At 38.7% G+C, this 12,422-nt stretch overlaps 1 protein-coding gene across 1 annotated transcript; it reads right to left on the bottom strand.

Moving 5' to 3' along the window:
- Positions 1-3,743: 3,743 nt before the first annotated feature.
- LOC135240890 (SH2 domain-containing protein 1A-like) lies at positions 3,744-11,656 on the bottom strand. Its single transcript, XM_064310926.1, has 4 exons — positions 10,807-11,656; positions 9,400-9,460; positions 8,298-8,439; positions 3,744-5,177 (listed from the first exon to the last, which is right to left on the bottom strand). The coding sequence occupies exons 1-4, from the start codon at positions 10,938-10,940 to the stop codon at positions 5,155-5,157; spliced, it is 360 nt and encodes a 119-aa protein (XP_064166996.1). The 5' UTR covers positions 10,941-11,656; the 3' UTR covers positions 3,744-5,154.
- Positions 11,657-12,422: the final 766 nt, after the last annotated feature.

The raw sequence follows: 12,422 nt of genomic DNA, 5'->3' as shown, positions 1-12,422 counted from the left end.
AACTACGTACAACACAATACAACACAAACAACCTGTTTTCCGGAGCCACAGAAAACTGCCGCGGTTTAAACGCATTTAACGGCAGGGCATTCAATAAATCAATGTTGAGATTAGCTGGACAACGAGGAAGGAATCGCCGTTTAGCGTTCCTGCGTATCATTTTATTGACGTCCCGCCCGACGGTCCTTCTCCAGATATTGAATGCTATTTAAGTCGAGTGTTGACATCATAATAAAAGCCACCAATGATGTGCGCTTAGACGTGGCTGGTGTGCTTTAAACAGAGAGACTGCATCGAGGCAGCATCGGAAAACCAGGGAGAAGAATACTCACTGCCGCCTGAAATCCAGTGAGCATTCATCCGAAACACTGCATGGCTCCTGGGAAGAATGGTGTATCACTGATTCGCTCCTACTGTACGACAGACCTCTGAGTACAGACCTCATTTTGATAGACATTCCATGTGTTTACCCTCTTACACAACTGTTAATATATTCATCATTGTGTCATACATGTTGTATGGAGTTATGGGGTGAATGGTTAGCAGAGATTTTGTATTTTTATTTTATTTTTGTCTGTACAAGGCAAATCACAAACCTCAATAGGCAATTTAACATAGATTTAAATGTGGATTCATTTTGGGTTTTGTTTAACGGATAGCAAACTGGAATCACAGAAATGTGTGCTATTTAATGTTTAAGATGAACATAAATGGCCTACAATTCACCAAAAATGTTCTCTGCCTTTTATTTTACCTTGAAGAAAAACGCAGATTTAACATGTAATAATTAGCCTTTCTCTTGGTCTATTTTAAGCCCAATTTGATGAACTTTCACCTTTTATGTGTGAGCCCGTGTGTCTTCATTATTAGCAGTATGTGTTTTAATCCATTGTTCACAGGCGATCATTTTTAGAAGTGTCGGCAAATTCAAACATCAAAACATTTTGTCAGGAGCAATTTCTTTGTTGGTTTGTTTTGATAACCTCGGTGTCACAAAGCATTATTTAACTGAATTCCTCTGCTCTGTCACAGACTGCGAACCACCCCGCGGGGGCTGTGTTCGTCAGCTTAGGAGACATGGGATATATCGCCATCTAGTGGCGCATTGAGTAGTTACAGCCATGTAGTGTGTGAGAATGGGTATCGTCAGCTTGAGTTGTTGCTCCCACTTATGCCTTGTTGTGCATTTGTATGTATATATATATATATACATACATACATTTACACTCACACATACACACAACACTTAATATCTATTAACATTAGTTTTTGTTGTTTTCAGTCAGAACTGATTTACTGAAACATTACAGGATTGCATAACAGCCAGACACAATGCCTGTAAACGTGTGTGTGTGTGTGTGTGTACATTCATTTGTGTGAAAAACTAAATAATCAATATGAAGAAGGCGCCGCTACAGAAGGCATGGGCCCATGAATATTTATTTGTCAGGCCTGTGCATCCCGACACAAAAGAACTCACCATATGTGAGTATTTATGCTCCTTTTTCGTGCTGTGAAAACCTCGCTCTGCTAATAATAGTTATGACAACACATCGGTTTAGAAGGACCCTTGTGGACGGACGTGCACACACACAAACACACTCACACACACACACACATACGCACGTACGCACGCACACACACACACACGCACACACACATACAGCCGCTCGCTTTCAGACGTGAAGACAGAGTGCTTTTTAGAGAGCGGAGGCAGCGCTGGCAGCAGCGAGCCGTATTAATCTCCTCGTCGCTGTTGGTGTGTATTATTGGCGGTGTGCGAGCCGCGTAGCCGGGCGGCGGAGGGGCTGGATCGACGCTCGCCCGCCCGGCGGCCGGGTCCCGCCGCGGCGCGCTGCAGAAGCGTGTCCCAGCCCGGCTCCCGGGGCCCCTAATGTAATTGCTTTTCATTGATCCTGTCCCGCCAGGTGACTCGTTTTCATCCTTTTTCCAGGGGGCCCCGCCAGGGTTTCTGCTGCCCCCCGTGATGTGAAAAGTGCATGTCCTTTTCAGCACGCATAAAAACGGGAGGGCCTTTCACGTGATGAGCTAGCGCAGAGACAGATGAGATTTTCTGGCAATTAGGTCCCTCTAAAGCACGCACACACACACACACACACACAAAAAAAATCATTTGAGAAATGGAAGCTGGGAAGTAGGCCGCAAACGGAAGATGATTCCATTAAAACGGCGCCTTTTGTGTCATCGAGTCAGGAGTGTGTGTGTGTGTGTGTTTCTGTCGGCCACATGGGACAAACATGGAAACGCATAAAGATCTGGAGGCGCTAAGTGCTTCGTTAACATCTGAGAGGCTGCCAGGTTTTTCTCCAGATTTCGGGCAGAAGATCAAGCATGGCGATGCAAAGCGAACATTCGCGACGGAGCTGTAGGATCATGTGACCATGTGATGTCACCATCAGACGTGTGGGCCAGCTTTACTTGGCAGACGTGGCTGCAGTGGTTTCTGAACCCTCATGTTTGCATTTGAAAAAGCAGGCCCCGATTTATCCAAGGGAAAACACTTACAATGTGCTTGTGTTACCGAGCTGAGCTGAGGCTTATTTCAGAGCAAGTTCATTCAAATCTGCAATATACTCTTCAAATAAAAAAGGTGAAAATGACATCATACTGTTTATGGTGTGAAGATGAACAGATCGTTTGGCTGTCATAATGGGAATATCCCACTCTTCCCTCCTCCAGTAGGTCTGCTTTCTTCTTTTGATGTATTGGGAAAAGAAGGCAAAAATTTCTCTTCCTGCTCGTTAAAAATAATATTTTTTAAAATTTAGTTTTGTTTAAAAGAAGGCTCAACGTTCCACAGAAAACCTTTGTACGATTTCTGTAACGTGAGCCATTTTTGTTTGTCTGGTCTCCAGATATAACCGTGAACTGTAACCTTGACAACAGATATCCTGCATTTTCTGTGTAGTTTAAAGATTTGTGATTGTAAAGGCCTGCTTTTGTTGCTTTCATAGTGAAAGAGGCTGTTGTTCAACTCACATGTTCATATAACTTTGCAGTATTAATTTGCCAAGCAGATAGCCTTATCCAAAGCAAAGTGCGAATGTATACTGTACATATGTATTCTGCACTTTTTCAGCTGGATAATTATTCAGGCAAATCATATCAGTGCCTAGGACTCAAGTGTGTCAACACTTGGTCTGGTTGTACACACAGTCCCCTTACCACTGCTCAACCACTGCCTTCAACTTTATAATATCAAGTTAACATTATTCCATTCAGCCATGGTCAATATGCAGGTGGAAGTACTAACAAGGCACCTTTCTTTAACGCTATAACACATTAGGACATGCAGGTTAGGCTAATTAGACTCTAAATTGTCCGTAGATATGAGTGTGTGAGTGAATCATGTTTGCTCCCTGTGATGGATTGGCAGCCTGTCCAGGGTGTATTCCTGCCTCATGCCCAAATGCATGCTGGGATGACCCTGACCAGGAATAAGACAATGGATGTAATATACAACTGCCAACAAACAGATTACAGGTTTGTCTTAGGTTGTAAGACTGAAGGGGAGGGAGTTCAGAACTGATTTCACCTACAGATCAGAGAAGTGCCCAATAAGCTTCTCCCATTTTGTTCATGACTGCACCTCAGCACAGAGCAACTCAGTGAAACATGTTTAGATCATGGCATGTATATTTTTTTTTAAAAAGAGATGAAATTCAGAGAACTGGATTTGAAAGATGGGATGGTAATATGTTCAAAAGTGAGGCACTGGGTGATAAAGAATAGGTCTCCTTTATTTAAGTAGAAAAGAAAAAACTGCACAGACTTCATCATACTGAAGTAATTGGGGTTATTTACATACTCTCACTGCTGATATGTGACAAGGAACAAAAAGAAATCAGTTGGTGTGTCTTGCCAAATATTTGCAACGTTTTAAGAAAATGGAACACAATCTTCTAGTTCCCTCATTTAAGTCATTAAATGTGATTATAGTCTTGATCCAAATTAAAAGATAAAACAGCATTTAAAAAACATCAGACATGTTCATCAGAATTTTCTGGGGAACGTACTTGAAAGCAATTGGTTTAATTCCATGAAGTCATTTAGAAAATGTGACATAATGGCTCCCTTTATCTCAAAAGAAAAACAGTTAATACTGTCAAATATGGTATAAATGGCGGCTAATAAGCTTTTTCCTCCATTTTGTAGGTATGGAATGCTAGATATGACAATAATTATTCGATAAGGCCAAATAGCTTACATCAGAGTACAAGAATGAACAAAAAAGAATGGCCAACAAATGCTATTAGCCACTTTTATCTCCAATAATACTTGCCTGCCAGAAGAAGGTAGAATATCTAAAAAGATTATGCTAATTCTGTGCCAATGTAAACATGACATAACAGGGCCATTTACAAATCTAACTAATTGGCAGATGGCAATATGCGTGGAATACCTTTGCATTCATTGAAATGACAAATGCATGCAGTTTTAGACATTCAGAGTCAAAGGCCAACCTGTTAGAGAGATAGTTCTCCTTCTGGTTTTTAAAAAATTTTTTTTTAACATAATTCCAGTTTGCATATATACATATATATATATACACATACATGTACATTTATATACAGTATAGGCCAAAAGTATTAGGCCACCTGTGTTTTTTTGTTGTTTTTTTTTTTTTAAACCTTAAAACCTTAGATAGAGACTAATTCAGTTAATATAAGTATTAATTTTTTTCTTCAATTTCCACCTACAATATAACGCAAAAAGATTCGTTTTACTTAAATAAACTTATATCAAATAATCTTCCTCAAAATAGTTAGTTTAGGTAGCAATTGGGGGGGGGGGATGTTTATACTTTGGTTTCTTATTCAATAAATGTGCATATATGAACTGAATTCTTCTCTACCTAAAGTTTTTTATTTTTATTTTTATTTTTTTAACTACAGGTAGCCTAATACTTTTGGCCTGTACCATATATTTATACAGTATGGATGAATGCTGTACTCACACATCACATTTCAGTGCATTCCATTTTCTACACGATGCACACACATGCACATGCATGCACAGACGCACAGGCACAAACACACACACACAGTCCCTGCCATCTCCATGTAGCAGGGCCAGAGGAAGAGGAGAGCCTGTCAAAAGGTGTGGTCTGTTGGGGGGGGGGGGGGGTCCCGGTCACATCTCCATGTACGTCCACTCTGTCAAACAAACAAGACCAATGATGTCATCTTGCGTGTAAAAATGCATTCTTTACTGCATATTTTAGTGCAATTTTGAACACGTTCTTTATTCAGGCCCTTATTTTTGCTACAGAACAGTCAATACTCCACCTGACGTCAGTACAAATGCGGCTGTGAATTTATTTATTGCCTAATTTCATCCATAGTGTGGCAAGGCTGTAACATTTAGCGTCTCTTTAACAGCTGAAATAAATGAATCATATGCAATCAAACCGCAACCTTAATTGAAGTAACATTTGTTTAAAAACAGACTTGTAAATAAATGTGTTTGTCTTTCTTGTCTTAAATTTGGGAGGACATTTTGGTGATTGCTGATCATGAACAATTGATAGTAACACAATTTAAAGTCTTATTGTGAAAAAAGATGTGAGCAGTAGTGCAAAACAGCCAAGCTAATAGAGAAGCAAAATACGTGCAGCAGCTATAACCTTACACAGTCCATAGTGCAAGAGCTATAACCTCACACACTCCATAGTGCAAGAGCCATAACCTTACACACTCAATAGTGCAAGAGCTATAACCTTACACACTCCATAGTGCAAGAGCTATAACCTCACACAGTCCATAGTGCAAGAGCTATAACCTCACACACTCCATAGTGCAAGAGCCATAACCTTACACACTCAATAGTGCAAGAGCTATAACCTTACACACTCCATAGTGCAAGAGCTATAACCTCACACAGTCCATAGTGCAAGAGCTATAACCTCACACACTCCATAGTGCAAGAGCCATAACCTTAGACACTCCATAGTGTAAGAGCTATAACCTCACACACTCCATAGTGCAAGAGCTATCACCTCACACAATCCATAGTGCAAGAGCTATAACCTCACACACTCCATAGTGCAGGAGCCATAACCTTACACACTCCATAGTGTAAGAGCTATAACCTCACACACTCCATAGTGCAAGAGCTCTAACATGAATTGCGCAGTTTATGCAGAAATATCATTATTATGGAAATGCTGAATGGCTTTTATATTACAGGCATTTGGCAGACCCTCTTATCCAGAGCGACGTACAACAAAGTGTATAACCATAACCAGGAACAAGTATGACGAAAACCCTAGAGAGAAGTACCGGTCCAAGTGTAGGGAACAACCGCATAGTTCAACTTGGACCCTGAAGGTTAAACTGATTAACACTAACACAAACGAGAACAGCGACGCAGTCTATGCAAAAATACAAGCAGTAGTTAAGACAGGTGCATTAACTAAGTCACCTACGAAACAGCTACCTAGTTACAACCCTAAGCTTACAGTCATTTAAGAGATTACAGGCTATGAATTCTAGACGGTACTCTAAACGGAGAGGCTATGTTGACGGAACAAAGTTAGTTTGAGGAAATGGGTTTTCAGTCTACCTCAGAAGATGACCAATGAGTAATGCCCTGCCCAACATACGCATCCCTGAAGAACTGAAACTGCCAGGGGGCCTAAAGTTACAGAGCAGAGAAGAGGGGGCTGTCTATGTTAATGCCTGATATGTCAGTCTAATAGATTAAATCAGTACATTTTCAGTTCTTTATTTTTGTTTTTGCTTTTTTACAGAAGAAGTAAAAGTGTTCTCATGGTGTAATTATAAAAAGAACTGTGGGGAATGCGCAGCTTTGCCTGTTGCCGTGGTAGCGTCAGCAGCAGGCACTGGAGATGAAAGGTGTACCAGAGTTTATTCTGTTTCATGACTCCATTGAAGTCACTGCTACACAGTCCCTACAAAGTGAACTACAAATCTTCAGTGGGAACACAGCACAGAGTTAACACTAATTGCATTTTTAATCGGCAAGGTTTTTTGATGCAAAACCTCAGCAGCAAAATAAGTAATACAATGTTACCACTATATTTGTAACAGCAGTGTGTAAAAAGTAATTTCACTGTGGAAGAACATTACAAGAGCATTTTAATTAATTTGTTTGGAGAATGGATGTGACTTCTGTAATGTTTTACATTAGGAGTTATTCGTTTTCAGACCAGCAAAGCTTGTGTGTATGCACAAGGTAAACTGTCATTTTTTCATTCGTACATTTTAGGCTATATGGGTAACATTGGTAGATACATTCTATTTGGAAAGCAATCTTCCAGTAAAATAGACACTACTTTTCAAACTTACTTTTTTTCCCACAGCATTTGTTGTACATACTTTATTCTAATATGGGATGGATTTCATTCCCCCAGCTGTGAAATTTTGTCAGACTGTCGACTGGAGAATTTAATGAATCATAAACTATTCTCAGTATTTATAACACAATTTTTTTCAGTGTTTATCAGTGCGCATTTTCATCTTTTAATTAAGGGTATTATACGCGTCGGTTCACCATGTAGAAATTTACAGCACTTTTTATACACAGTCCCCCGCATTTCAGGGCACCATGATGTTTGAGAGGACAGGGCTCGGCCAGGGGAATACCCAATGCAGTCACAAGCTGACTGTAAATTTGCCCGACACCGTCAAAATACGGCCTACACAGTGTGAAAGTCCCATTTCGCCCGGGTGCTGCCGGCACTCGCATGCGCCACAACACACCATCATACGCAGAAAGTTTTCCATTTCTGCCAAACACTTTGACAACGTGTAGTTCTAATGGATTTACAGCGCTGCTCCAAGTCTGAATAATTTCCAAAGTCTTCCATGGCACTTCACCACTTGAGCTTGTTGTTCCAAGCCTGAGATTTGTTGGACCCTTTACAGCAAAATGTCCTACACCACATGAATAAAGCAACCTTCTATACAGTATGCTCTGTAGAGTTTATGTACAGGCATAATGTTTTGTACAGTTCACTTCAAAACCGTGTGCCTTTTCAATGCTTCTGTTTTGAATTAGTCTGTGTTCTTGGGGAGTGTCTGATTACACCCCAGCTCTCTAAACGTTCTGTTTCTTGTGTGTCTGATTTTTTTATTATTATGTTGGTTAGTTACTCATCGGTAACTTTCTCAATACCAAAAAATATATGTTTTACCTCTTAAAACTAATGACAAAGGTAGTTAATACTGCAGGCAGACAGAAGTATAATTTAAAAAATTTTAAAAATGTTGTCCAATGCAATGTAATCATACTCCCCTCATAGAGAACTGTACCTTTATGTGGACTTTCCTGTGCCAGCACCTTCCTTTCCAGAGGATGCAGCAGGGCAGCCATTTTGTCTGAGGTGACTCCTCTGCAGCAATTTATAAGCTTGTCCAGCGTCTCAAAGCTCTGCGCCTTCGCGTGGGGGGAAGTCTTCAACACGTTGACAACCAGAAGGGGGACAGAGAGAAATCTTATTCAGATCTATATGAATCATTCTTATTCATGCGAGGGAGAACATGCAGGATCCAGTCGATGAGGATGAAAAGGAATGCTAAAATGTACAGTTTTTCAGGGGTACCATTAAATGTCATTGAACTGTCTATAGTTTGCGTCAGTTGCGACATTGTACAGCCACATACGCATTGGTTTCAGGTGTCTCGGCGTAAGCTCAAGAGTTCACTCGTGTGGCTTCACAGCTGAATTGTGAGAAATGAGTAAGCAGAGGACACAACAAGTGCTTAAACCAGTCTGTGTCTGGATACACACAACTGGCTGCTCTTTCAATGTCTCCTCTAATAGTTTGCAATGGTGACTTTGCCAGCTCCAGTATTTCAGTGTATTTTATTCAATCAAAGAGAATTGTATCCAGAGCAAACGATTGTTTTTAAATCTTGCAGAAGCCTAAAGATGGGAGATGAGAGCTTATTTTCCAGTATAGTTATGATGGCTGCCATTTTGTCATGTATATTTTTTCTCATACGCTGCAAAAAAGAAAAAAAACAGTTTGCAAAATTCAACTAAAATAATGTAACGTAATAACGTCTTTCAATTGGATTTTTTTTTTTTTAAGTTCAAAGCATTGTCCCAGCAGAAAGTCCTGTATTATTTTAACAGGTGACTGTGAGTTTGTTTCAATATTAGAAGTAATCTGTCTATGTTCGGATAAATTGTGAGCCAAGGACATAAGTACCTATTTATATGATCCTCAGATATGTACCTACCAGTCACACATCAGTTTTAAAGTCATATGAGCCGTCACTTTGAATTAAAGCACACAGATAACTGCCTGAAAAGAAATGCATATTTATTTTCTGACTAGCATATTTGCTCATATGTGCGCTGCTTGAAACAGGAGTGGCATCTAAATCCATAAGTGTAAAATAAACTCACCTTAATGGTCCAGCCTTCAGGAGACCTATGAATCCTGTAAGTATGGACGAATGAAGCCCTCCTTCACGGGAACAGGACCGGAAAAGTTAAGAAAAATTGTTTGTAACATGTTTGTTTTCGGTCACTTGCAACACATAACAGTATTTGTATGTGAATTAAAAAAAAAAAAAACTTCAAAGTGGCAAAAAATTAACTATATATAATAATGCCCTTGTCATTAAATAGAACAATAAAAGTGAAATAAATAAAAACAAATCTGATGAGAAATCTGATTTGGTTTTCAAAACTGCTGCAAGAATTTTTATTTACCATACAATATAACAAATTTTAAGTTTTGTACCATCTTTTTTTCCCTCTGTTTTTTTGTTATTTTTGAGCTTATTATATGTGGGCTTGTGTGTTTAAATGGGCTTTATGCTAGGCTTCTTGTTGGCACAAAAAGGTCTGCTATGTCTAGTTCTTTCTCTTATGATTATTTTTACATTGCTTTTACATTTTTACACAGCCATTTCATCTTTTTGTTAAACAGATTAAGAATTTCTGGGAAAATACCCTTTTCTCATTTTCTGTCTTGACAGACTTGCTTCCTTATTTTCCCTCTTGCTGTTGCTTATGACTATGTGAGTAGGTGAATAAGTGGGGCATAAATACAATTTTAAATGTTCATAATGTTCAAAATGTTTTCTCAGAATTATGACCTTTGGTTCAGCTTCCTTTTTACAGATATACTATACATTATTTATTCATAAGAGACAATTGCTTGAAAATATTAAGCATTTATTCCAGGGATCAGGGTGATGGATGGTTTGCAGAAACGTCTTCGGTTCACTTTTAATGAAAGCAAAAAATGTTTAGCCGATTTGAAAAACAATTCGTTTATTCGATTATTCACAAAGCTTTTCATCACAGTTTGTTGTACGAAAATAGCCTGCAAATGTTCCTTATGAACATTCTTCCAATGACGTACAAAATAGCCTACTCGATAGATTTTAAAAATGCAGAAGTGGACTAGGTTCATTCAGATGAAAACTCGATTGAGATACATTTTAAAATGGAGCACATACACACGTGAAACTAGATTATTTCTCGTTTACAAAGGCGGAAATATTTTATGGCCTAAATAATTTTATTTATAGTACCAAGACTAGTCTAGGTTGTGTTATATTATCATGAGAGCGTATGCCTCTGACATTATAGAAGCACCTTTAATCAATGGTCATTATATTCTGAAAAAAGAAGATAAAGTAAGAATAATTTTCAAGCTTTGGTATATGCGAGGCTTGTGATGCATTGGCATAACTCTGACTGAGTATTACATTGTTTAATTCTGCTTTTGTGTTTTGAAAACGAGTATTCCCAAATTTCCCAACATGTTTAATAGCCAGGGTGCTCTAGTAGGCTACTTACCGTACGCAGAGACAGTAAGCTCCAGGAACGCTCTCGCTGTCGCGTGCTAGAAAGCTCCCTTCCATTCCATACTTTGCCAATAGATTTTCAGTGTCCTCTTTGGTGATTTTTCCGTAGTATATCGAACGAAACATTCCTCCGGTCGAGAAAAACTGCTTCTTAGGGCAAGGAAGACGTGTTGCGGAAAGAGGGTTGTGGTGAATCTGATATCTTTGAAAGTGCAAAACTTCCTGAGCCAGACAGATAGCAGTTGTAAATGAAATGATGTGGTGAAAATGAAAGCGCGAGACAGGAAAACGCCTTAATATCTACTTTAGTTGATGCATGCACTAAGCAAATGCGACGTGTTAAAGAATGATGAATGATTGTATCGACATTTATTTTGCACACCATGTAAAAGTGCTTACTGTTAAAGATAGAGTTGTTCAATTGACCTGCCTGGCATTAAAAAAAAATAAAATAATGCACGTTGAAATAAAAATACAAAAAACGGGGAAAGGTATTCTCTGTCGAAAGAGTAGGCTACATAATCTATGTGAAGTTCAGTGCGGTTCTTTTGTCTGAGAGTTGTCCTCTTGTCAAATTGAAATGTAAGCCACGTGAAATTTTACCTTTGGTGTTCCCAGTGACGCAAAATTACAAATGTATTGTGGCTTTCAGATATTATTTAATTTGTGTCATGTTCTTTCTGCCTTTTTATTTTCTGATATATGCCGTAAACGGCATACATTTCCCCAGACTGGAGTGTCTATGAGACCAGTTGTATTACATCAGTACCATGGAGACAGTTGAGTATACATTCCAAGCTGCAGGTTTGGCTTGTTTTCAGAAAAGGAAACTTGAACAAATTCAGTGCTTACACAGCACTTGCAGAGGCGTTCAGCAAAAATTGTCCCTGGCCTGCAAATGAGCGACATTGTGATGTGCTCCAATAAAATGAGGTAATATTGTCTGCTAATATCTACATGATTATATATATATATATATATAGTCATTGACTTAATCATGAAAATATAATACATTCATGAATATTCTATATATAGAATAATGGTGGACTATCTGCTCTCCTTAAAAAGTAAATAAGTTCCCAGCCTTCGAGGACCATGATTTGAATAGCAAGGGTTTACAGGATGGTTTGTGTGAGTACCATCTATTTCCCCCTTTGTGATGATTTTCCTTTTTAATTGGCTTTCTCTACAGCCATAGAGAGAATAATATTATATATCTTTTTATATGTTGTCTAAGTAAAGATATTTCTATATAAGCCTATTGTATTTATTTTACACTATTGGGGGAAAATATTTTTAAAAATGTAATTGTTAACAGTCAATGGTGAAATTAACTGTTATGTTTCATGGAAAACACTACCCTAAATTAAGGGTAAACAATGTTGAATTGTCCTAGTTATGTACTCGTATATTTTTACCTGGAGGTCCAACTCCTAATAACCCATTTACTAAAATAAATAAAGAAATAAATAATGGAATCAAGATAAGCGCTACTCAGCTCCAGGTCCTGTGAGCTGCTAGGTCTTAAGGTTGGTTTTTGCTCCAACCATGCACTACACCACCCGACTTCACTCTAAATATGAAGCTCATTAGTTGAATTTGGGCGGT

This window comes from Anguilla rostrata, chromosome 15 (genome assembly GCF_018555375.3).
Source record: "Anguilla rostrata isolate EN2019 chromosome 15, ASM1855537v3, whole genome shotgun sequence".
In the NCBI taxonomy this organism is placed as follows: Eukaryota; Metazoa; Chordata; class Actinopteri; order Anguilliformes; family Anguillidae; genus Anguilla; species Anguilla rostrata.
This window is presented reverse-complemented; position numbering and strand designations above follow the sequence as displayed.